This window comes from Cucurbita pepo, chromosome 20, assembly GCF_057944985.1.
Source record: "Cucurbita pepo subsp. pepo isolate OVF chromosome 20, ASM5794498v1, whole genome shotgun sequence".
Taxonomy (NCBI): Eukaryota; Viridiplantae; Streptophyta; class Magnoliopsida; order Cucurbitales; family Cucurbitaceae; genus Cucurbita; species Cucurbita pepo.
Genome location: NC_141817.1, coordinates 9,241,021 through 9,266,761, shown reverse-complemented (window position 1 = coordinate 9,266,761; position 25,741 = coordinate 9,241,021). Strand labels below are relative to the sequence as shown.

The following is a 25,741-nucleotide window of genomic DNA, read 5'->3' as shown; positions in this document are numbered from 1 at the left end:
TCCGATTACAATAACTAAAATATATTTCATAACTAATTTATTATAATATATTCTTCAAATATTATATCTTAATAACTAGGTGAATATCACGACTCAAACTTCAAGATTTGAATCTTGAATCTTGCATAAAAAGATAAATATAAAAAATAAATTAATTAAAATATAAAGAATACAATCAATTTTAAATCAAACTAGAACAAAGATAATCTTCAATCTTGCCTAGGAAGATAAATATAAAAAATAAATAAATTAAAATATAAAGAATACAATCAATTTTAAATCAAACTAGAACAAAGATCACCATAATTAAATATTGAAACTCTTACAGGACTGCATTGTTCAAATTTATTACAAATAGGAAATCGGGTTTGAGATACAATTACATAACAAAAAATAAAGGACTTAAAATACAAAGATGGACAGATACTCTAGAACACACCATCTAATAGCAAAGCTCTAAAACGCTCTCCACCTCTACTGAAGTGTGAGAATACTGACAAAAAGGGAGAGGGGTGAGTATAAAAATACTCAATATGCTTGTTGGTTCTCGTTGCAGTAGGTATCTCTACTACTATCTGAGCATTTGGTGAGGCCTCAAAGTTTAAAGGTGTTCTTTAGATGTTCAAACATCCGCTCTAGGTTCGAAGGTGGTGGTTCACCTTTTTTTTTTTTTTTTTTTTGCATTATGGGTCTATTGGGTAACAAATCTCTATCTCTGGGGTGAACTATCTTTCTTTTCGGACTTAAACAACTTGCACATAGCTTGAACATTCAATATATTGGGTTGAGGCGCCACCACATAAAATCTATTAGGATATTATGACATCTAGTTGGTCTGAACATCATTATCATCCATGAAAGGTTAGTTGGTAACCCTTCCACATTGGGCATAGAGTCAATCTGAAACTAAGGGGAGTGACCACATGTGTCCGACAACTACTAGGTTATATGCTAGGTTATATGCATGGTCCTTTGTCCCCTCTCATAATAAGTATACAATGTAGAGGTCTTATTCTGGAGACCCCTAGACATTTCCACAAATGATAGTGGCACTTGGATGATCTTGACGTGCTACATTGTTTGACCTAGGCCTACCTCGATGGTACATGTACTTCAACCGTTAGGTAGGGTGTGTTAGAGGAGATAGGAGGTGGATACTGTAGTGATATCGTCACAATACTTCTGGTCATGTTAAGTTTCCTTAGTTGTCTTTTCCCTGGAAGTACTAGGTTCTCAGGGGCATATAGGCAGTTCAAATCTCATCTCACGTTTCTTGGACTCTCAAGATTAGCTCCTCTAGATTAATTCAATTTTTGGTTGCACAGAGGTTATGATCATAGAGTACATGGTCTACTGAAAACATACTAACCTAGGTCCACGTGTAAATTGCTTTAGATGTAGTGTCGTAATCTTAACTTGGTTCACTCATGCATGCCTATTATGGAGATGTTTATATCAATCACCGAAAGTACAAAACACATATTCTAAACTTCACCTTGGTCTTCCCTAGGTACTGAGGAGGTCTACTAGGTTCCTAGGGCAGTAGGTGGTTTAACGAGGACTTTCAACTCCAAGGTACTTTACCCTCTAGCTGCTCATGATTAAAAAATGCTTAGTCTACCTGAGGCATCCTGACTTAGATCATTGTCTAACCAATCTGGCTCTAGCGCCCTAGTTATAGCTTTGTGAAAATATACACGCTCTATAGGGAGAACACACAATCAACCACCTAGAGCTAAACAAACTATATCATGCATTCATACAAGCTCAACAAGATGTCATCTATCCATCGCATAGAGCGCATATCACAATATCTCATCCCTCATACTACCACAATGAAAACATTAAAATAGACATGCATCATAAATTTTCATCCTTGGGGCATTTCCATAAATTTCCTTAACATACATGCATTCTAGCCCAAAAATACTCAACTAAAGTCCTAATCATGATTTTCTATCCACCTATGGTAAGAAATGCTCAAATGCTAGCACGTTCGAACAGTCACTACAAATATTGCTTGAAAAAAGTTCAAATAGTTAATTACTTGGATGACGCATGCCTCCCCGATCTAGTTTTTCCTTATGTTAGAAGCTCTAAATTTCCTAAAATTTCTATGACAGGTCCTAACTCAAGCATCAAAATCAGGAGGAAAAACATTTGAATAGAGGTTGAACGGATAAACAAGAGGGAACTCACTCGCTCCTATGCGCGATTGGAAGGTTTCCACGCACAAGCTCATGCGCAAGTACAAACGTGTGTCTGGGAAGGAGACACATGCTCCCTATATGGCATGCATGGATGGCGCTTCTGTATTGGGTTGGTTGAGGTTGGTTGGGTGAGATCATAGGCATGCAGCTTTGATCACGGTCCTGGAAAGACGAGTCGGGTCGGATCTTCGTGACGTGTCCTCGCTAAGCATAGAACACGTGGCTCTAGTCCCTCTACAACCTGTGTCTTCTACATGGCTAGACGTGCTTGCTACTCCACCATCTAACACACGTTCCCCTTTCGTCTGCCCATTCAATTTTTCAGATTCAATTAGTTTTTCGATTCTTTTCCATTTTCGTTGGATTTTTGTATCTTATTATATAATATCTAGAGTATATATTATTTATAAAATATATCTTAGATATTATATCATAATATTCTTTATTTAAGAATATTATGATTTGATTTACAGTATATTTTATTTTATTCTTAATATTTAATTAGTATTTAATTATTTTATATGTTCCTAATTTGTACTTCTTGTATCCTATTTAAAGGATATCAATATCAATCATAATACAGACCTTTCCAATTCTATTTTCTATCTCATTCTTAACATGGTATCAGAGCACCGATCTTGGTATTCTTAAATATCAAAATTTTCTCTATGGCGGAATCAGCCAAATACAACTTCAAAAATTCGGATGTTGATTCAACGCATCCTTATTATATTCACCATTCTGATCAGCCAGGATATTCACTTGTTCCAATCAAATTAAATGGAACAAATTATCAATCCTGGAGTAAATAAGTTATGCATGCTCTCATTGCTAAAAAGAAAATTGGCTTCATTGATGGCACAATTGAAGAACCGTCTCAAGATGCAAATTCAATTGAATTTGAACTATGGAATCAGTGCAACAGTATGATAATATCTTGGTTAACTCATTCAGTTGAAGCAGATATCGCTGAGGGTATTATTTACGCCAAGACAGCTCGTCAAGTGTGGGTTGATCTTCACGATCAATTCTCACAAAAGAATGGTCCAGCAATTTTTCAGATACAAAGGTCTATAGGAATGATGTCACAGGGAACCATGACACTGTCAGTATATTTCACCAAGCTCAAAGCACTCTGGGATGAATTGGAAGCATACCGCACACCATTTACCTGTAATCAACGTCAAATACATATTGATCAACGCGAAGAAGAAAAGTTGATGCAACTACTCATGGGACTCAATGAATCTTATAAAACGGTGAGATCTAACATATTGATGATGACTTCATTACCTAATGTGAGGCAAGCCTATTCATTACTTGTACAAGAAGAGATGCAGCGTCAGGTGACTTCTGAACCTACTGAGAATTTCTCGATTGCATCAGCAGTGCAGAAGAAAACAACATATTCAAAACTCGCGAAGGATAAATCATGTGAACACTACAATAAAAGTGGTCATACAATTGATGAGTGTCGATTCCTTAAGTTTCACTGTAAATTTTGTGATAGAAGGGACATACAGAATATCAATGTCAACAGAAAAATAATTCTAGAAGGGCAGTATGATTCAATCAACACAACAATCGAGGATATCGATCATCTGCAAATATGGCTGATGTTTCTCAGTTGAATATAGAAGAACAGTCACCTAATTCCACCCCAAATTTTTCTTCTGGACAATTACAACAGATTGTACAAGTCTTATCTGCACTCAATCATCGTCCTTTTGGTAATTCTGATAATAACATCAATGTTGCAGGACTTGGCTTCTCCTTCTCGTTTTAAATTTCTAGCTGATCAATTGCATCTTAATAATGCTACTCTTTCTCATAATTGTAGTATTTGCCCATTAGCAAAACAAACTAGGTTGTCTTTTCTAGAAAGTTCAATAACAACCCATTCTACATTTGATATGTTACATTGTGATGTTTGGGGACCACATAAAATTCCAACCCATTCTGGTTTGCGTTTTTTTCTCACTGTTGTTGATGATTTTACCCGATGTACTTGGGTTTTTCTTATGCAACACAAATCAGAAGTACATCATTTGTTAGTAAACTTTGTTAAATTCGTTCAAACTCAATTTCATACTACTATCAAGATAGTTAGATCAGACAATGGGACTGAGTTCCTATCTTTGCAACCATTTTTTACTTCTTGTGGCATTCAATTTCAGCGCACCTGTGTCTATACTCCACAACAAAATGGAGTCGTAGAACGTAAGCATCGTCATATCCTAAATGTAGCTAGGTCTCTTCTTTTTCAGTCACAGGTTCCACTTAATTTTTGGAGAGAATGCATTTTAACGGCTGTTTATCTTATAAATAGAATACCATCACCATTGTTATCTAACAAGACACCCTTTGAAGCACTCTACAAACGACCACCTACATTTCACCATCTTAAAGTTTTTGGTTGTAAGTGTTATGCAACTGTAGTACATCCTAAGCAAAAATTTGAACCTCGGGCAATTCCTTGTGTTTTCATAGGATATCCTTGTGGTCACAAAGGTTACAAGTTGTATGACATGCAATCTAAAAAATTCTTTATTAGTCGTGATGTTAAATTTTGTGAAGATGATTTTCCTTTTTCATCAGCTTCACAGACTTTAACATTAGCTCCTTCAACTCCCATTTTACTATTTCATGATCCACCCTACTCAAACATCCATTATGATCCTTCGTCGTCTCCTCCGCCTCCTATTCCTTCTCCAAATTCATCAGTTCCAGATTCACCCACTAAATCTAATCTTATCCCACCTGATACATCAGTTCCACTCCGACGTTCTACTCGTACCAAACAACTTCCAGCTTATTATAATGATTACGAGATGTCTTCGAGAGTCAATCATTTAACCTCTAGCTCAAGTCCCAACGCTGGCACCAGGTATCCCCTTCATCATTATCTTTCATTCTCTCGTTTTTCTCCTACTCAACGTGCTTTTCTAGCTTTTATTACAGCCCAGACAGAACCTAAAACCTATGATGAGGCAGTTGGCAATCCACTATGGCAGTAGGCTATGAATGATGAAATTGCAGTTTTGGAACGTAATCATACTTGGTCTCTCGTTCCTCTACCACCTGGCCATAAACCTATTGGCTGTCGTTGGGTGTACAAGATTAAATACAACTCTGATGGTTCTGTTGAACGTTATAAAGCTCGATTGGTAGCAAAGGGATACACTCAGGTTGAAGGCGTTGATTACAAAGAGACATTTTCTCCTACAGCGAAACTTACTACACTTCGTCGCTTACTCACTATTGTCGCTGCTCGAAAATGGTTCACTCATCAGTTAGATGTTCAAAATGTCTTTCTCCATGGTAATCTAGACGAGGAAGTCTATATGTCTTTACCACCAGGTATTCGCCGACAGGGGGAGAATACAGTATGTCGGCTCCATAAATCTCTTTATGGTTTAAAACAGGCTTCTCGCAATTGGTTCTCCATATTCTCTACCACTATACAAAATGCAGGCTACACTCAGTCCAAAGCAGATTACTCTTTATTTACTAAGAGTAAAGGTACTTCTTTCACTGCAACTCTTATCTATGTTGATGATATTCTGTTGACAGGCAATGATCTCAAAGAAATTCAACATCTCAAGACTAGTTTACTCGATAAATTTCTTATCAAAGATTTAGGGAATTTGAAATATTTCCTAGGTATTGAATTTTCTAGGTCTAGAAAAGGAATCTTTATGTCTCAAAGGAAGTATGCTCTAGACATTCTTCAAGACACAGGTCTTACAGGAGCACGTCCAGAAAAATTTCCTATGGAGCAAAATCTGAAACTTTCTTCAAGAGAAGGAGAAAAGTTGAATGATCCAAGTAAATACAGACGGTTGGTTGGCAGATTAATATATTTAACCGTTACTAGGCCTGACATAGTGTATTCAGTTCGTATGCTTAGTCAATTTATGCATGAACCAAGAAAACCACATTGGGAGGCAGCTCTTCGAGTTCTGAGATACATCAAAGGTACTCCTGGTCAAGGACTTCTACTACCATCTGAAAATAACTTGAGATTACAAGCATATTGCGATTCAGACTGGGGTGGTTGTCGAACTTCCAGACAGTCTATTTCTGGGTTCTGCATTTTCCTTGGAAATTCAATTATTTCTTGGAAGTCAAAAAAGCAAACCAATGTGTCCAGATCATCAGCAGAAGCCGAATATCGAGCTATAGAAAATACTTGTTTAGAGTTAACTTGGTTAAGATACATTCTCCAAGACTTGAAAGTTTCACTGTCCGAACCAGCATTATTGTACTGTGATAATCAAGCAGCATTACACATAGCAGCCAATCCAGTTTTTCACGAACATACGAAACACATTGAAATAGATTGTCATATAGTTCGAGAAAAATTACAAGCTGGAATCATCAAACCGTGTTATGTTTCGACTAAAATGCAATTGGCAGATATTTTCACTAAAGCTTTTGGAAGACATCAATTTTATTTTTTGAAAGACAAGTTAGGTGTGATTGACATACACTCTCCAACTTGAGGGGGAATATTGAGATATAATATCTAGAGTATATATTATTTATAGAATATATCTCAGATATTATATCATAATATTCTTTATTTATGATTTGATTTACCGTATATTTTATTTTATTCTCAGTATTTAATTATTTTATATTTTCCTGATGTGTACTTATTGTATCCTATTTAAAGGATATGAATATCAATATCAATGATAACATAGACCTTCCCAATTCTATTTTCTATGTCATTCTTAACATATTTTATGTAAGTCGAATCAATTTGGTTTCTTCACCAAAATTGTAGTGTTTTAATCCATGTTTCTAACAAAATTATTTTCTTACTATTTGGGTAACTATGATGAGAAATAACCGCATTCAAAATTGGTCCAAAATACATAACTTATCGTTCTTGACAATCACTAGAACTCCAACTTCGATTCGATTCTCCTTTGAGTTTCTGTATGAAAATTTTACAAAATCCCCTCAAGAACGGCACACTAAAATATGAGAACCTAACTCTTCCTAAATCTTATAGATCTTAGGAAAAATCAAGATAAAAACTCAAAAATCTTACCTCTCATGCATTCTTCTTCTAGAATTTTTCTTAGCTTTTTTCTCTTCTACATCATTTTGATATTCAACTTCTAAGTCCGTCACTAAATCTTAGAAGTTCAAATTTAAAAGAAAAAACTGATATATTAATTTTCGTCGGGGCTTTGATGTTACAATGCGACAGAAACAAAAGAGAAACACGGAAAAGAAATCGAGGAGAAGGGATGCACCAAGCCATAAGGACCGAGTTGGAGGCAACTAGGGATTTCTATGTGAGGGGAAGCCAACCCAAGTTCGACATTTATAAACTCGAAGCCTTGACCTAATTTGATGAGACTCAAACTAAGTTTGACTTTGATCAAGTAAAAATCCTTAATCACCATCAAATATACGCTCGAATTTTTCCTTGACCTTGATTTGACGAGCCTCACAATTCCGATCAATCTTGATTAACAATATCAAGATAAAATATAGACTTAAATTCTAAAAGCTAAATTATAACACTATCAAATAATTGAGAGAAAAAATTAAAATAGTATCCGTACTTGAAACTCGAACATTATATAATAGAATTATCATTACAATCAATGCTCATTATGCACCTCTTCCATCCCAATTACTTTCAAATAATTGAAAAATGATTAAATTTCTCTTGAGAATGATATTTGAAAAGATAGAGATACAATAAGAATCTAAATTCTATAGTGTTTGTGAAATTTGAAATGAAAATACATATATATATTCTATTTCTAGACTTGAAATTATTTATTTAAATGTGCTAGTAGTTATATATATTCTAAAATTGAGAAATAAGTAAAATACAAGAAAACAAAAATGAAATTAAGTATCCACCCACTTGTTGACTATTTTTCTTTTATTTTATCTCTTAAAAATTTATTTTCCACCAACCAGGCACGAGTGTTCATGGGTTGAGTTATTCGAGTTGAAACATTTTTTAAACTTAATCTTTAAACTATGAATGATCGTGGGTTGAGTTGAGTCGAGGTGGAACATTTTTTAAACCCAATCTCTAAATCAGGAGTGTTAATAGGTTGAGTTGAATTGGAACATTTTTTAAACCTAATCTAATTGGTAAATTTTTTTGAATCTAAATAACTCTAGTTAAATAATGAACCCGACCTAACCTAACCACAAATTTTTTGAATTGGGTTGGTTCGGGTTAGATGTTTATTCAAATTTTATTTTTGAGTAAAAGTAAAATGGTAGCTCCTAAAACCCCTATTTATTTATTTATTTATTGTCAAACATGTAATTCATATTTACTCCTCAATTTCAATATATATTCAAAATATTTTTAAAAGTTATTGAAGAATAAATAATAAATAAATTTATGTATATATAATTGTATAATATATATATATATATTAGCAATAAATTTGAATTAGTTTGAGAAATTTATAAATAACCAAATTTGTAAAGTTTTTATTTATTTGAACTTAATCCAGATCAAATAAATTTATAATCCAACTCAAACCAAATTATTTTACTAAGTGATCGGACCTTTCGAATCATCAAATTTTTTTAACACGCCTATACGAGAATCACTTTTTGACAATTTGGTATAGTTGTACGTCAAAATCATGCCTAAAATAAAAACTCCGACCAATTGGATAATGACTAATTAATGATTAAATTATCATTTTTTTTTCTCTAAATGAGATGTTTATATATCAATTATATTTAGTTCATATGTAAGACTCTTTTAAAAAAAAAAATTAATTACGTCATTAAATTTTTATTTGTAATTTTATTAAGATTCAATTCCTAATATCCTTAAAAATCATTAAACATATATACTAATTTGACCATGGATAACACTAAAAAATTTGTAGATATAATAAACAATACAATATGATTTATATATTCTTGGTCACATCATGTCAAATCAGCATTTTTATGATGTCGAAAATAATGATGTTAATATCAACTCCATCCTATATTGTATATTCCAAGTCAATGAAGTACCAATATGGGTGAAGTTATTGTCCCCTACTTTCTCCAATTCTAATTCTTCAATCAAACTCCCAACACACAATAATTTAATATTATTATGCTTTGGCTGACCTCATTTGGCTCCAAATATAATATCAAACTTCTTAATCCAACACAGCTTGGGATGATTAGGATGATAACCTCTTTGTTTTTATAAGGTCAACTTTGTATCATCCTTTTTCTACACAAACTTGCAACCCTGTTGGAGATATAAACTATATTTTATGCATCCTATCTTACCCTTTCGTGTACCCTTAGAGTTCTTTCCACTATTTTTTTCTCGTCAAAAATATTATAATACACGGCTTTAAATTTTCATTGGATATAAGTTGAATTTAATGAAACGTTTCCTACCTTTCTCACCTTTTTAAATTCTACATGTTTGAAACAGTTTGATAAATAAAGGTCAACCGTATGAAAATGTTATAAGATCGATTATTGATCAATCAGCTGAAATTAATTTGCTGTGAAATCTACATTATATTTGTAAAAGTCGGTGGAGAATTTAACCCACTTTTGATAAGTGAGGAAAAAACCTATGAACTAAATTTCGGAACTGATATGATCAAATTTTACCCGAGTAAAGATTTTTTTTATTATTATTATATAGTTCGATACTATGGCCCATTATTAATTGTGACCTAATTGTAAGGATGAGTGATGACAAAATTCCCCCAAGTATAGGATAAGTACGGTTCACAAAAGCCAAAGCCATAACCCTATACATATTTTAATAACAATGCCATCAATAGGGCCACAAAATGGTTGTGGGCAATTCATTTTTTATGTGTACGGACAATATCAAAACTTTGATTTAAAAAAAGGGCTTAGCCCACAACATGATGAGACAATAAAAATTACAATATAATGTTTCACCATCTATGACTTTGAACGTAAAATTGATGACATTTGGAGTTCTAAGTCGAGCAAGCTATATGACCAATTTGTACGTTTACCTCGATCTTGCTTCTAATACATGATTGAACCATTACTACCTGGATAATATGGACCCGAGCACTATTGTGGCTTATGCAAAGGGAAGTGGTGGCAAGTCGACGAGAAAAAAAAAAAAAAAAAAAAAAACGAGGTAAATCGACATAATAACCCTCAAACATGCGACTAGTGAAGCTAAATAATGGTGTCGATGACCAGCATCTTAGGAATTAAGAACCTCTACAATGGTATGATATTATCCACTTTGAGTAGAAGTCCTCGTGGCTTTATTTTGGGCTTCCCTAAAGGCCTTATACCAATGGAGACGTATTCATTTACTTATAAATCTATAATTAGCTAATGTGTGACTCGTTCCCAACAATTCTCAACACTGCATGCGGTGGTTTGGACAAACACGAACAGCAGCTAAGGGCAAAAGTTCCATGTTTATAGAGTGACATGTTTAACTATGGTCAAACATGTCTGTGGTGCTAATAAGTGTAAGATGAGTGTCGAATAAGTAGAGTGTCCAAGTATCTAACATGTTCAAACAAACACATTAGCCAAGTGTTCGTGTCGATGACACAAAAACAGCGTAACTGACAAGATGCAGGTTATGTAAAAAGACAGAAAACGGTGTTTCACTAATGAACTGACCTCCCAGTTTTTGTTAAAATTTGGACTTGTGACATTGAAGTTTGTATGGTTCTTTATAACTAGGTAACCCACAAAAACACTTTTGACTGCACATTCTAAACAAACTTTGGATGTTTTTGAAGGGATGGCCAAAAAGAAGCTGTTCTACGGCTTGAGCAATGAGGCAATGAATGAGACTTATTGTCCGTTATTGTCTCCTAGAAGCATGTTAAGAGGCTAAATAACTCTTTTATGTCCCCTCATTGATATTTGAATATGATGTGATGTGACAAAGGGTTATATATGACTATTTAGTGAGCCTTAGCCTAGGGTCGGTTATGGTCCTTGAGCCACATCTAGAGTCAGTTATGGCTGCGTGGGTTGGCTAGTTTTGGTACAATCTCTGATCGTGAACTTATCTCGATTGGTGAGGGTCTACCTAGTACATAGGAATGCAACGTCACCCACTTATAGCCCATGACACACTAAAGGGTACGACTGAGGTAGCTCTGATTGCACGTAGGAGAGAGCGTGCCTTGGACTATCAAGATGAAATGACAAGGATAGGAACTTGTTAGGTACCATTAAGGGAGTTCTGATTAGCACTTGCTAGTAGGCACATAAAGAGTTGTAGGGAGACTGAAATGTTACCTATAGAGAGTGACGACTCCTCCATACTTGTTAGACTCACCCTAGAGCTTGTGACAAATGAGGGTACTCAACTTATGTGCAGGAAGTGCAATGACTAGATGGATCATGGAGAGTAGGAAACGAAAAGATAAGGGAACCTAGAACTCTGAGTAAACCCTAATGGGTGGTTTATACCCATAGAATATGAGTGAACGGGGTACATGAACTTAAGAGTCTGATGGACTAGAAATGAATTCAAACCATAGAATTGGTTAACCCTAGAACCTTGATAGACCACATAGCCTTAAGGAACATTGAATAAGAAGAGAATTGATAAGAACTTATTAATAGGTAGTTTGCTTACTCAAATATTTTATATTCATTCTTGCTATTCCGGATTATAGGAAGTTAGTTGTTGGCGGGAATGTTCGAGTTTCAAAAAAAGAATATGATGTTTGGATAAATGTCTATCATTGCACTCAGCTTGAAGGTAATAATAATAAGGAACATGCCATTTTAGGTTTGTGGCAGTACTTATGTTGTATTGCTTGAAAAACAAGACTGTCTTGTTTATTAAGGTATTAAAAATGTCTCCCAAATTGACCCTAAAATACAACAAGGATTCTGAAGTTGCCATCCATTCATCATATAGATGTTTATATACATCTAATTTCGTGAAGTGTGTGAAGAATATATAAATATATAGATTATGACATAAGAATGATATAAATGGTTGATAAATTTATATATGATGTATCGTTAAAATAATGCGTATGAGACGTATTTGATAGTTAATGGACTACAAATAACAACTTGGAATAGTAGCATACTGGTATTTGTAGGTTAACAACAAAGATATGCATGATATTTGTAGCTAGTAGACATAAATGTCATACTCATGTATACTTAGGTTGACTATTAGAGAGTTTCTAGCTAGTTAGAGTAATAGGCTGTCGAGCACGGCAAGAGTCACATACACCCTGAGGTTGAATGATAAATGAGGTAGCTCCTCATTTGATCATGAACGTTGGTCAGGAAGAGAATGATTGAGGACATAATAGAAATTCCTAAGTCTCGAGATCCTTTTTGTTAAGATGTGTTCGAGAGAGAAAGTTGGACTACTTAATTCTAATGATTTGAGGTCATTAATCAAAGTTGTTGATGAAGATTGATCATTTGAGAGAGTCACGAGAGTCTAATGTATGATGATCCTCTATTGATGAGTCATGTGATGTTGTATTATATAATTTTTTTTTTAACTTTGAATTGGTTGGTTGATTCACCTTATTCTAGTCATTTATTTAATTTTTTTTATTTATTTAAAAAATTAAATATCAAATAGTTCAAATAGAGAATGGTTGGAGAATAAATAATAAAAATAATTATAAAATAAAATAAATAAGTGTAAATATAATTGTATTGAAAAAAAAGTATATTTTAAAATAAATAATTAATTTGAGTTTGTTTTATTCAACCATTGCTCAATTTATAAAATTTTCAACAAGCTCAATTTATAAAATTTTCATTTATTTGAATTTAATTCAATCAAAAGTATAGTAATTAAATTAAATTGATTGAATTTTTCGAGTCAGAGTTTTTTTAAACCCCTACGTTAAGAAATGATTAAATTAATAAAAATATTCTTAAATTTTGTACTTCGTCTAATAAAATATTCCTAGATTTTTTGAAACGTGGTACTAATGATATATGTATTTTAATTTTTTTTTTTTTTTTTTTTAAAGTTTTGAGGTGTTTTTAAATTTTTTTAAAAGATTGAAAGCTATTAATGAAAATTTTAAAAAGCAACCGAAGATTATGGATATTCTAAAACAAAGTGGAGAGGTCTTGCACTTTAACGGACATCTAAAATTCAAATCCCTCTTCAATTCCAATAATCAAATGCGCACTTTTCCACCTTACTTTTATTAAATTCAAGGCGTTAAGTGTTGGGGAGCCCAAATCATAATGTCCGGATACAAAAAATGGAAGTATTTGGAATGAACAGAGAAAACCCCAAGACGACAAAAAGCAAAGAACAGAGCCAAACTGGAGTACACCCCCGCAAAAGCGCTTCTAAGGATCTACTTCTCTTTCTCTTTTCTCTGCTTCTTTTAAACAAACAACGAAGACACCCACTCTCTGTGTCTTTGAGCTTTGGATTGGATCCAGGTTCCTCTCTTTCTTTACCCTCTTCAAAGCATTCATTAATTTCACATTTCTGTGTTTTCTTTATGTGGGTTCTTATTCTGTTCATGGGTTTCACCACTCTGTTTCAAAGCTCAGAAATGAGTGTTTTTGAGCTCTGTTTCATGTCTAATGGGGTCTTTGTTTAGTGGGTTTTTGCTTCTTTTTATGTCTCTGTTCATGAATGGTTCCAGATTGTTTTCTCCTTTTCCTTTTGTCTGTTCTGCTTTTTTCTTCTTTTCTGATTGTTTTCTATGAAGGGTTGTTACTGAGAATGCTTGTGTTGAAGTTTTGGGAGGTGGGTATGTGTTCTTGGGCTATATGGTATTAGTTTGAGCGGTGGATTGAAGTTTTATTTGTTGGGTTGGTGGATTTCATCGTGACTTCAGCCCTCTTTTTTGGAAATGAATATCTGCTTGCCTTGAAGAGTATACACATAGTTCTACTAGGTCGAGAAGCTTGAGCTGGTTTGTGTTGAGGATTGTTGGGCGGGAGTTGTACATTGGCTAGTATAGGGAATGATCATGGGTTTATAAGTAAGGAATACACCTCCTTTGGTATGAGGCCTTTTGGGGAAGCTCAAAGTAAAGCCATGGAGCTTATGCTCAAAGTGGACAATATCATACCATTATGGAGATCTGTGATTCCTAACATGGTGTCAGAGTCATGCCCTTAACTTAGCCATATCAATACAATCCTCAAGTGTCAAACAAAGGGTATACTTTGTTCAAGGACTCGATTAAGGGGAGGCTGTTCGAGGGCTCCATAGGCCTCAGGAGGGAGGCTCTATAGTTTATTTTGTTCGAAGGGAGGATTGTTAAGGATTGTTGGGAGGGAGTCCCACATTGGCTAATTTAGGGAATAATCATGGGTTTATAAGTAAGGAATACATCTCCATTGGTACGAGGCCTTTTAAGGAAGCCCAAAGAAAACCACGAGAGCTTATGCTCAAAGTGGACAATATCATACCATTGTGGAGAGTCGTGATTCCTAACGGTTTAAAGTTTTATTTTTTGTTGGCTTTTGAATTTCATTGAAATGTAGTGTAATCCATTGAGATAAAGACATTATCCATAATGCAAGAGTACTATTCTTCATAAAATGTTTATTTTTCAACTCAAACAGTTGGAACTCTCTATTCAGGTGAAGAAATTTATTAGCTCACATTGTTCACTAGCTCTTCAATCAGATATGTCATTGTCAATATTAACTCGTATTCTATACAGTTTCTTGAAAAGAACGGCGTATGTCATGTTTCGTGATGCACGGTGTTCAGCATAACGAAGCAAAGCTATAATATTTTGTAAGAACGCATAATGCTTCGATTTCGGTAGAGTAGAGCAATTGGGATATGCTGTGGGAGGAGCCAATCTGTTGCAACATGTTTTCTCAAATCTGAAGCTTTAGTAATTGGAAGCATTATGGAGGAAATTCAGTCTCAATCAGATAATTATAGGTCTTCATCATCTTCAGCAAGTAGTCCAGTGAGTAGAGTACCCTCAAGTAACTTCTTTTACTTGCGAAAACCTGGTTCACTTCGACAGCCTATCTCCTTTGAGGATTCCCCGGACTGGGAGGAAACCGACGTCGATGTGAGGATGGAGGAAGGGGGTGACTCCATCAATGTTGCAACCACCCCTGCTTCACCCTCTCTCTCGAAACTTAACAGTTGTTCGTTGCCATCCCCTCCATTACCGGAGAGCTCCGGCGTTGCAAGAAAAGTCAATGGGGCATATATAGCATGGAAAGATTTGACTGTAACAATCAAAGGAAAAAGAAAGTATTCTGACAAGGTCGTGAAAAGTTCCAATGGTTACGCGTTGCCTGGAACGATGACAGTAATCATGGGTCCAGCAAAGTCGGGGAAGACTACACTGCTAAGGGCAATTGGAGGTATCCAGCTGACTGTGAATCATAACTAATCTTAAAATTTTCAGATTCTTTTTTCTCTCATATTAAATTTGGAGGGTTCTCTTTTTTGGTGGTCTATTGTAGGCAGATTAGATCGTTCAGCAAAAATATATGGCGAAGTGTTCGTTAATGGAGCGAAATCACGCATGCCGTATGGATCATATGTAAGTGAGATCACCTGCCACTGCATTTTTCATTCATATCTGTTAGTGAAAGAGTGAGTTATTGAATGATTGATGAGAAGATTGAATTATGAAGAGCAAGAATGCTCTTTATATATACCAGAGAATACAAAAAGATATTTAGAAAATCTACCTCAAAATCTGCAGAAAATCTGATAACAAACCCGTAAACAAATCTAATCTAATCAAATCAAATCAAAACAAAAGTAAATCTAACTCCTAACGGAGATTTAATTAGATACTAACTGACAGCAATCTAAACAAATACGTGATCTTTAACACTTCTCCTTGTTTAGATGCTGTGAACTCCAAGCTTTTTTCTGAACGCCCATCTTGCTCCAATTATCTTTCTGTTTAGAGGTCGATCAACCAACTCCCAGATTTTGTTTTTCTCGATCACTGAAAGCTCCTCCTCGAACAGGTGCATCATCAACCAAAGCATCTTGTCGTTCATATTCAGACTCTTCTAACATGCAAACTTCAAATGGTGTTAGGTCCTTCACAACTTTTGTTGAAATTCGATTTTGCAAACACATAATAGTGTTTGCTGCTTTTCCCCAAAAACGTTTTGGAAGATCCTTCTCATGAAGCATGCATCTCGTCATCTCCATTATGAATCTATTCCTCCTTTCATTGACGTCATTCTGTTGAGGAGTGTATGGTGCTGTCAATTGATGTTCAATTCCAGTCTCTTCACAAAACCTGCTAAAAGTTTCTGAAGTGTACTCCTTGCTATTATCTGATCTTATAGTTTGAATCAAGCATGCACCTTCATTCTCAACTTTGGCTTTGAATTTCCAAAATACACCCGCAACTTCTGACTTTTGCTTCAGCAAGAAGATCCAACACATTCTTATTAGATCATTAATAAAAGCAATGTAATAAAGATTACCATTTAATGATGGTGTTCGCTGAGGACCACAAAGATCAGTATGAACCAGTTGCAGCTTTTTCGAGCCTCTCCATGCCTGTTTAGGAAATGGTTGCCTATGTTGCTTCCCAAAATTACAAGTACGGCAAGGAGACATATCCTCATCAATGTTAGTGAGTTCTTCTACCAGCTTCTTTGGTTGAATCTGAAGCAAACCTCGATGATGAAAGTGTATAAGTCTTTTGTGCCAAATCTCAGTGGCACTAACTCTGGATATAAATGCCGTCGGATTTAGAGCAAAGCTTTTTCCTTCCATTTTGACATTGAACAAGTCTTTGCCACTAGCATCTTTGATCAAGCACTGCTTATTCTCAAACAACACTTTATAGCCTTTATCAAGTAACTAACCAACACTTAAGATATTTTGATCAATTTTAGGCACAAATAAAACATCTGGAATAAATTTTGTACCTTCATAACTTGTTATAGCTACGGTGCCTTTACCCTTGACTTCCAAGTGTTCACCATTGCCAATCCTCACTCTCTTATCTTCTTCGGTGTCTCTTAATTCCTCAAAAGACTCCTTGTCATATGTCATGTGATTTGTGCACCCACTGTCAATCAACCAGCTCTCGCTTGATTCTTTGCTTGAGGAAGAAGTGACCATACACAATTGATCTTCTTCTTCTTCTTCTTGATCAACTACCTGTGCATCTACTTCTTTCACCAGATCTTTGGCTTTGCAGATCACAACTTCATGTCCAAGTTGATTGCATTTGGAGCAGAAGGCGTCAGGTCTTCTCCAACACTTGTATGGTGGATAACCTTTCTTCTCACAATGGCGGCAAGGTGGATAGGATTTTTTGAAACCTCCTTCTTTTGTCTTCTGATAATTGGCAGATGAATCTCCATACGTCAATTGATTTTTGAAATTTTTATTGTTTTTATACCTGCTGCTGTCTTGATGCTTAACACGTAAGGCACCTTCAATCACCCCTTCTTGCCTCATAGACCTCCTTTGCTCTTGTGCTTGTAAATACAAGCATTCAAGAGCTTTGTAAGAGAAATCTTTGACAAGTCTTTGGTGTTCTCCAGAGTAGTAATGGTGGCTTCAAACTTCTCTGGAACAGTGACTAGCAGCTTTTCAACGATCCTTGAATCATTTAAAACAGAACCAAGCAATCTCACCTTGTTGGCAATGCTGAGAAGTCTGTCAGAGTACTCTTTCACCGACTCTGACTCCTTCATCTTCTGCAACTCGAAATCCCTAATCAAATTTAGGGCTTTCATTCCACGAATCCTCTCATCTCCTTCATATTCGGCCTTGAGATAATCCCAGATTTCCTTTGCTGTTTTAAGGGACATTATTCACATGAAGATCATTTGTGATACAGCGGCAAATAGGCAAGCTTTTGCCTTTGATTTCCTTGTCTTCTTTTCCTTCTGTAATTTGAGTTGTGCTACAGTAAGATTTGCTGGAAGCGGAGGGACCTCGTAATCCTCTTCTATTGCTTCCCAAAGATCCAAGGTCTCCAAATAAGTCTCCATACGAACTGCCCACATTTGATAATTGTCTCCATCGAAAACTGGTGGTGCAACAGCGGAAAAACTGAATTCTCCTCCCATTTTGATCTCACAGATCCCTTAAGAAGATAGCTCTGATACCAATTGTTAGTGAAAGAGTGAGTTATTGAATGATTGATGAGAAGATTGAATTATGAAGAGCAAGAATGCTCTCTATATATGCAAGAGAATACAAAAAGATATTTAGAAAATCTACCTAAAAATCTGCAGAAAATCTGATAACAAACCCGTAAACAAATCTAATCTAATCTAATCAAATCAAAACAAAAGTAAATCTAACTCCTAACAGAGATTTAATTAGATACTAACTGACAGCAATCTAAACAAATACGTGATCTTTAACAATATCTGTCAATTTATCTGTAATTTTGTATCTGCAATCTATCATTTTTAGTTGAGTATTAGTTATTTGGCGCCATGATAAGAAGTAACATGTTTTTTGGTGTTGGAAATGCATGTTAATCGTTTCGCCTTAATGTTCCAGGGTTTTGTTGAGAAAGAGACGACTTTGATTGGTTCACTCACGGTCCGGGAGTTTCTTTTCTACTCGGCATTGCTTCAACCACCTGGTTTCTTTTTTCGAAAAAAGAATGTGGTAGAGGAGGCCATCCATGCAATGTCATTAAGTGATTATGCGAATAAGCTAATAGGAGGTCACTGCTATATGAAGGGCCTTCCTAATGGTGAGAGAAGACGTGTTAGCATTGCTAGAGAACTCGTCATGAGACCGCAAATATTATTCATCGATGAGCCACTTTATCATCTTGACAGGTACTTCTGATATTGTTCTTAATTTCTATAGCAAAACGTGTAAATCTTCCATAGTCATAGATTGCACAATTTGTCTTACATATTCATTCAGCACAGTAATAGTCAATACACAGAGAAATCTTGTTATTGTTGGTGTGATGGTGTTTGTTTAGTGAGCACTTGTGAGATCCCACATCCGTTGGAGAGGAGAACGAAACATTCTTTATAAGGGTGTGGAAATCTCTCCCTAGTTGACGCGTTTTAAAAACCTTGAGGGAAAACTCAAAGAGGATAATATCTGCTAGCAGTGGGCTTGGACCGTTACAAATGGTATTAGAGCCAAACACCTAACGATGTGCCAGCGAGGAGGCTAAACTCCAAAGGGGGTGGACATGAGGCGGTGTGCTAGCAAGGACGTTGGGCACCAAAGGGGGGTGGATTGGGGGGTCCCACATCGATTGGAGAAGGGAACGAGTGCTAGCAAGGACGTTGGGCCCTTAAGGGCGGTGGATTGTGAGATCCCCACATCAGTTGGAGAGGGGAACAAAATATTTTTTATAAGGGTGTGGAAACCTCTCCTTAACAGACGCATTTTAAAAACCTTGAGGGGAAACCCGTAAGAAAAAGCCCAAAGAGGACAATATCTGCTAGGGGTGCTGAGTTCATTGATTTTGTTCTTTCAGTGTCTCTGCTCTTTTAATGATGGTCACGTTGAAGAAACTTGCAAGCACCGGATACACTCTTGTTTTTAGCATCAACCAGAGCAGCACGGAAGTGTTCGGCCTTTTTGATCGGATTTGTTTGCTTTCAAATGGAAATACTCTGTTTTTTGGAGAAACACTGGCTTGCTTGCAGGTAATATTAATGTGCATTGTGCAAGCATTCATCAGATATACAGTTTACCTTGGCTTGGTTAGTGGCTAATGTATCTCTTTTTCCTATGAAGCATTTCGCTAATGCTGGATTCCCTTGTCCAATCATGCAAAGTCCTTCTGATCACTTTTTACGAGCAGTAAATACAGATTTTGATAGAATCATTGCAATGTGCAAAACTTGGCAGGTAACTCATTCCAGTCTTGTTTTTGTTTATTTATCTGTTTTCTTTTAACAGGTTTGAATGGCTTGGTAAGTTACATGTTTTGTTTATCAACCCGTAAACGTAGCTTGTAAATACCGTTCGATTATGGCTATTGTCTTTCAAAGTAAAGGTTCAATGATTATTTATGTCTCTATAATCTATCATATCATAGACCGAGACGATATTTTCATTAGTTATTTTCAGAATCTAAAAACTCACGAGTCCATATTTACGCCATCAATGTAACGTCCTTTTAATTATTAGTAATGTGAGATCCCACATCGGTTGGGGTGGAGAACGAAACATTTTTTATAAGAGTGGACCTGGGCTGTTACAAATGATATCAGAGCCAGACACTAGACGGTATGCTAGTGAGGACACTGAGCCCGAAGAGAGGTGGACACCGGGCAGTGTGCCATAGTGAGGAGGCTGGCCTCGAAGGGGGATGGGTTGTGAAATCCCACATCGATTGGAGAGAGTAACAAGTGCCAACGAGGATGCTGGGGCCGAAGGGGGGTGGATTGTAAGACCCCACATCGGTTAGGGAGGGGAACGAAACATTCTTTATAAGGGCGTGGAAACCTCTCCCTAGCAGATAGCAGATAGCAGATAGCAGATGCATTTTAAAAACTTTGAGAGGAAGCCGGAAAGGGAAAGCCCAAAGAAGACAATATTTACTAACGGTGGGCTTGGGCTATTACAAATGGTATCAGAGCCAGACACCGGGCGGTGTGCCAGCGAGGAACTGAGCCCCGAAGGGGGGTGGATACCAGGTAGTGTGCCAGGGCCCCGAAGGGGGTGGATTGTGAGATCCCACGTCGATGGGAGAGAGTAACAAGTACCAGCGAGGACGTTGAGCCCAAAGGGGGTGGATGTGAGATCCCACATTGGTTGGGTAGAACAACGAAGCATTCTTTATAAGGGTGTGGAAATCTCTTCTTAGCAGACACGTTTTAAAAACTCTCGAGTGAAAACTCGAAACGGAAAACCCAAAGAGAACAACATCTGCTAGCGATGTGGTTGGGCTGTTCTAAACTTCTTATTTGAGGTTCATATCTATTTGACTGATATACTACCATACGTTTCTCATTAATAGTGGTTGCATTTGGTTCCCCCCGTCTGTTTGTAACAGGACGACCAGGGGGAGTTTTCATCAGTGAATATGGATACTGCTGTTGCAATCCGCACACTTGAAGCGACGTATAAATCATCAGCAGATGCTGCTGCAGTAGAAACTATGATATCGAGACTAACAGATAAGGTATGTCATCTTCTTATTATATGTAAATAACTGAGACGTCTGATACACGTACACATACTACTGTCTTCCATTACTCGGTTTCTTGGCATATAGGTCTTCTGAGATGAATTATTAAGTGTATGGCGGTCTTCATAGTACATTTTGATCTTGTTTAGTTCAGCTCGGGAGGCGAATGAATTAATATGCCACGTGCTGCTTATTCGACAGGAAGGCCCGTCTCTTAAACGCAAGGGAAAAGCGAGTAATTTAACAAGGATTGCAGTTTTGACTTGGAGGTCTTTGTTGGTTATGTCAAGAGAATGGAAGTATTATTGGCTTAGGCTTATTCTTTATATGCTACTTGCAGTTTGTATTGGTACAGTATTCTCTGGCTTAGGACATTCTTTGTCTTCAGTTGTGGTGAGTGTTTATGTTTGTGATACGGTTTATAAGAACAAATAACTAACGGCTCAAGCCCACCACTAGCAGATGCTGTCCTCTTTAGGCTTTCCCTCAAGGTTTTATAAGGGTGTTCAGAGATCCCCATCGATTAGAGAGAGGAACGAAACATTCTTTATAAGGGTGTGGAACCTCTCCTTAGCAGACGCGTTTTAAAACCTTGAGTGGAAACCCAGAAAGGAAAACCCAAAGAAAACAATATCGGCTAGCGGTCAGCTTGGGCTGTTACAACTGTATATCAAATTTATACGCTTTGTTTCTGTTGGAAAGAGGGATAGTGAAAGAGATAGGAATAGATAAAATAGATAGAAGCTGCAGTGCTTTATTAATGTCTACTGACTTGATGCTTAGAGGGTTACACAATTCCAGTATTTATAGCTAATACACTGAACCAGAAATAGTAAATCATGCAAATCTAGATAAATTCAAATCTACTAACAATCTCCTAAAATCTTGGTAGTTTGAATATTTGAATCATATCTCAACTACTTCAAATCATATCTTCATTTTGAATACTTTGAATCATATCTCAACAGTTTCTACATATTTTAATCCATTTTTCGTTATATTGTCTTAAGTGCAGACGAGAGTTGCAGCAGTTTTTGTATTCGTTTCATTCACTTCTCTCCTAAGTGTTACGGGAGTACCTGCTCTCATGAGAGAGGTTAAGGTAATACTACTGTTGGGTTATGGAGTCTGCTGCTTATTTATAGCTTACTCAATGGTTATACATATGAAAACTATATAGGGTTAGTAGTCATCTAGAGTGAAAAACTATGTATATAGGGAATATAGTTATATATATATATATATCGTAGATGGATATATCTGGTAAAGTTATATAATAATAATGTGAACCATATATACCCCTTATGCTTTGAAAATTCTCTCTGACTGTACATACCTGAAGTCATCAATATAAACTTCTAGCCAGTATTTCTCTTTGTATTTTCTCTCTCCTATTTTTTGTGTTCATCTAGATCGAGTGTGTACATTATTGTTCGATCCTAACATGTAACTACTATTCGGAAATGTTTAATCTCGATATTGATGTCATTCTCGCAGTTGGTCTATTTTCACTGAACTCGTCTCTATCACTTTTTGCAGATATATACTAGTGAAGAATCAAATTGTCATTCTGGGGCGTTCGTTTTCCTACTCGGGCAACTTCTCTCCAGCATACCCTTCCTCTTCCTCGTTTCCATCTCTTCAAGTCTCATCTTCTATTTCCTAGTAGGACTCCGAGACGAATTCAGTTTGTTGATGTACTTTGTGCTAAACTTCTTTATGTGCCTCTTAGTAAACGAAGGATTGATACTCGTTATGGCCTCGTTATGGAGAAATATCTTTTGGATCGTTTTGACACTCGTATCTGCACATGTACGTTCACTTATTCAAGCTCTTCCAATGTCACCGTCCTCGTCTCGTAACGAATGGTATATATGTCATTTCAGGTGCTAATGATGCTCTCAGCTGGTTATTTTCGGATTCGAAATGCTTTGCCAGGTCCTGTCTGGACATACCCATTGTCTTATATTGCTTTCCACACCTACTCCATCCAGGCAAGTTTACTTGTGACATTCACTCCTTACTTTCGTATATTCATACTGGTTTATGCTCTTTTTTCACGTACTAACACTAACATTATACTATAAAAAACCTTATATATACGTATAAGAAACAATTTCACATTGATGTATAAAAGTATAAAAGACGGGGGAAGGTAGGCCCCGACCTAATAGAGCTACACAAGACTTCTCCAATTAGACAAAAGAGATACAAAATTATAAGAACGAGCCCACTGCTAATAGATATTGTCCACTTTTGCTTGTTACCTATCGTCATTAGCCTCATGGTTTTAAAACGCGTCTGTTAGGGAGAGGTTTCCACTCCCTTCTAAGAATTGCTTTGTTCTCCTCTCCAACCGATGTGGGATCTCACAATCCCACCCCATTTGGGAGCCCAACATCCTCGTTAGCACACTGCTGGAGCCAACGTTAGCACACTGCTGGTGTCTGGCTCTGATACCATCTGTAACAGCTCAAACCCACTGCTAGCAGATATTGTTTGCTTTGGCCTGTTACCTATCGCCGTCAACATCACGGTTTTAAAACGCGTCTGTTAGGGAGAGGTTACCACACCCTTACAAGAAATGTTTCGTTTCCTCTCCAACCAATGTGGGATCCTGTAATCCACTCCCCTTTAGAGCCCAGCATCCTCGCTGGCACTCTGTTCGATGTCTGGCTTTGATATCATTTGTAACAACTCAAGCCTATCGCTAGCAAATATTGTCCGCTTTGACCCGTTACCTATCGCGTCAACCTCACGGTTTTAAAACGCGTATGTTAGGGAGAGGTTACCACACCTTTATAAAATCATCCTCGCTGGCACACCGTTGGTGTCTGGCTTTAATACCATTTGTAACTCTCCAATGTGCAATCCCCTCCCCCCCTTGGGGGCCAGAATCCTCATTGGCACACCCCTGGTGTCTGGCTCAGATATCATTTGTAACCACTCAAACCCACCGCTAGCAAATATTTTCTGCTTTGGCCCATTACCTATCGCCATCAGTTTCATAGTTTTAAAAACTTGAGGGGAAGCCCGGAAGAGAAAACTCGAAGAGGACAATATCTGCTAGCGGTGGGCTTGGTGTGTTACAAATTTACACCAAGAAATGACTAAGTAATGTTGTCAATAAGTCATTGAATGACCACTCCTTGCTCATAGAAAGCCTTAGGTTTCTCCCATTCCAAGTGACCCAAAAGAAAATGTCTAACAAGATTCAACCAAAGATTTTTCATAATGGGGTGAATCCACAAAGAACCATATAATAGGCCTTCCAAGAACACATCCCAGTTTGTGTAATCTCAATGGAAACCCCATGAGAAGCAAGATATCTTGTCAAATCAACATGATATTGTTTTAGGATTGTATAGATATCATCATTACATGGTTTTTGCCATCTTTCATGTATAGTGTACCATTTTTTACAGGGGCTATTGGAGAATGAGTATCTAGGGAGTACCCTTGCAGTTGGTGAGGTAAGAAACATAACTGGTTACCAGGCTATCCATAGTGCATACGATATCTCTTCTAATACTCACTCCAAATGGAAGAACTTGTTGGTGTTGTTTCTCATGGTATTGGCCTACCGCGTTCTAGCTCTCGTTCTCTTACATTTTCGTGTAGGTAAATTTACGAGTTGGCGTAAATTTTTTTGTTGTAATCGGCATTTGAAAGATTGATTTACGACATTAGTTTTATGTTCTTGTTGTGCACATTCAAGGAATGATGCAAGGTAGCCTCCTACCTCCCCTTAGCCGTACTAGCCGAGGTATTACTTGGTAAAGAAGAGTACGAAGAACGAGTATAAAACTATTTAGCTCTATTGTTGATGTCATCATGATCTATTCAATGATTGGTTTAACACGGTTTAGCTTTTCTGGGCTGTTTCCAACGATTGGTGTCATGTTTCTAACTCTTTCGTGTATATCAAAGTTCATAATTATGCTGTTGATTCAAGTTGCAATAGGTGAGGCGCTGCCTGTAGTATAATCCAACTACTGATATGACTCACGTCATATCAATCAACCTACTACTAGATATTAGTTGGTGGCTATCCGACGGTTATTCATTCTAGGGAGCAAAACTTGTGCTTGCCAATTCCTCTCAATATTATGGGACCCTTGTCTATCTTAATAGATTTATTATTAGAGGATAGTTCGAAAATATATATATATAGTTGTCATTTGTTTAAAAAACGCGACGTTTTTAAAAGTTACCTATTATTCTTGATTTCTCATAAATATTTCAAAACTACTATTTGAGTATTAAAAAAAAAAAAAAAAAAAAAAACTTGGAACGAGCGGTCACATAAAATGGTGGGTCTCATATAGCAATATCACGTAAAGTACATTTAACTATGAAGTTCTTAGAATTAAGCCATCGAAAAGGAAGGTAGCGACTTTCAATTCTTATAAGTCTTTTTTAGCTATTCTATCTTCTGGATCTATTTTATTG

At 36.4% G+C, this 25,741-nt stretch overlaps 1 protein-coding gene across 3 annotated transcripts; it reads left to right on the top strand.

Moving 5' to 3' along the window:
• Nucleotides 1-13,433: 13,433 nt before the first annotated feature.
• On the top strand, nucleotides 13,434-25,150 carry LOC111782846 (ABC transporter G family member 3). 3 transcript variants are annotated; one of them, XM_023663664.2, is made up of 12 exons: nucleotides 13,435-13,631; nucleotides 14,873-15,539; nucleotides 15,642-15,721; nucleotides 18,679-18,965; nucleotides 19,628-19,799; nucleotides 19,891-20,004; nucleotides 21,155-21,283; nucleotides 21,491-21,682; nucleotides 22,305-22,391; nucleotides 22,829-23,101; nucleotides 23,176-23,283; nucleotides 24,715-25,150. In XM_023663664.2, exons 2-12 carry the CDS (start codon nucleotides 15,068-15,070, stop codon nucleotides 24,964-24,966), a joined length of 2,166 nt encoding a protein of 721 aa, XP_023519432.2. In that variant the 5' UTR covers nucleotides 13,435-13,631; nucleotides 14,873-15,067; the 3' UTR covers nucleotides 24,967-25,150. The 3 variants fall into 3 exon arrangements, with proteins under 3 accessions (XP_023519433.2, XP_023519434.2, XP_023519432.2); XM_023663665.2 differs by lacking the exon at nucleotides 21,491-21,682 and having other exon boundaries at nucleotides 13,434-13,631; XM_023663666.2 differs by lacking the exons at nucleotides 21,155-21,283; nucleotides 21,491-21,682 and having other exon boundaries at nucleotides 13,434-13,631.
• Nucleotides 25,151-25,741: the final 591 nt, after the last annotated feature.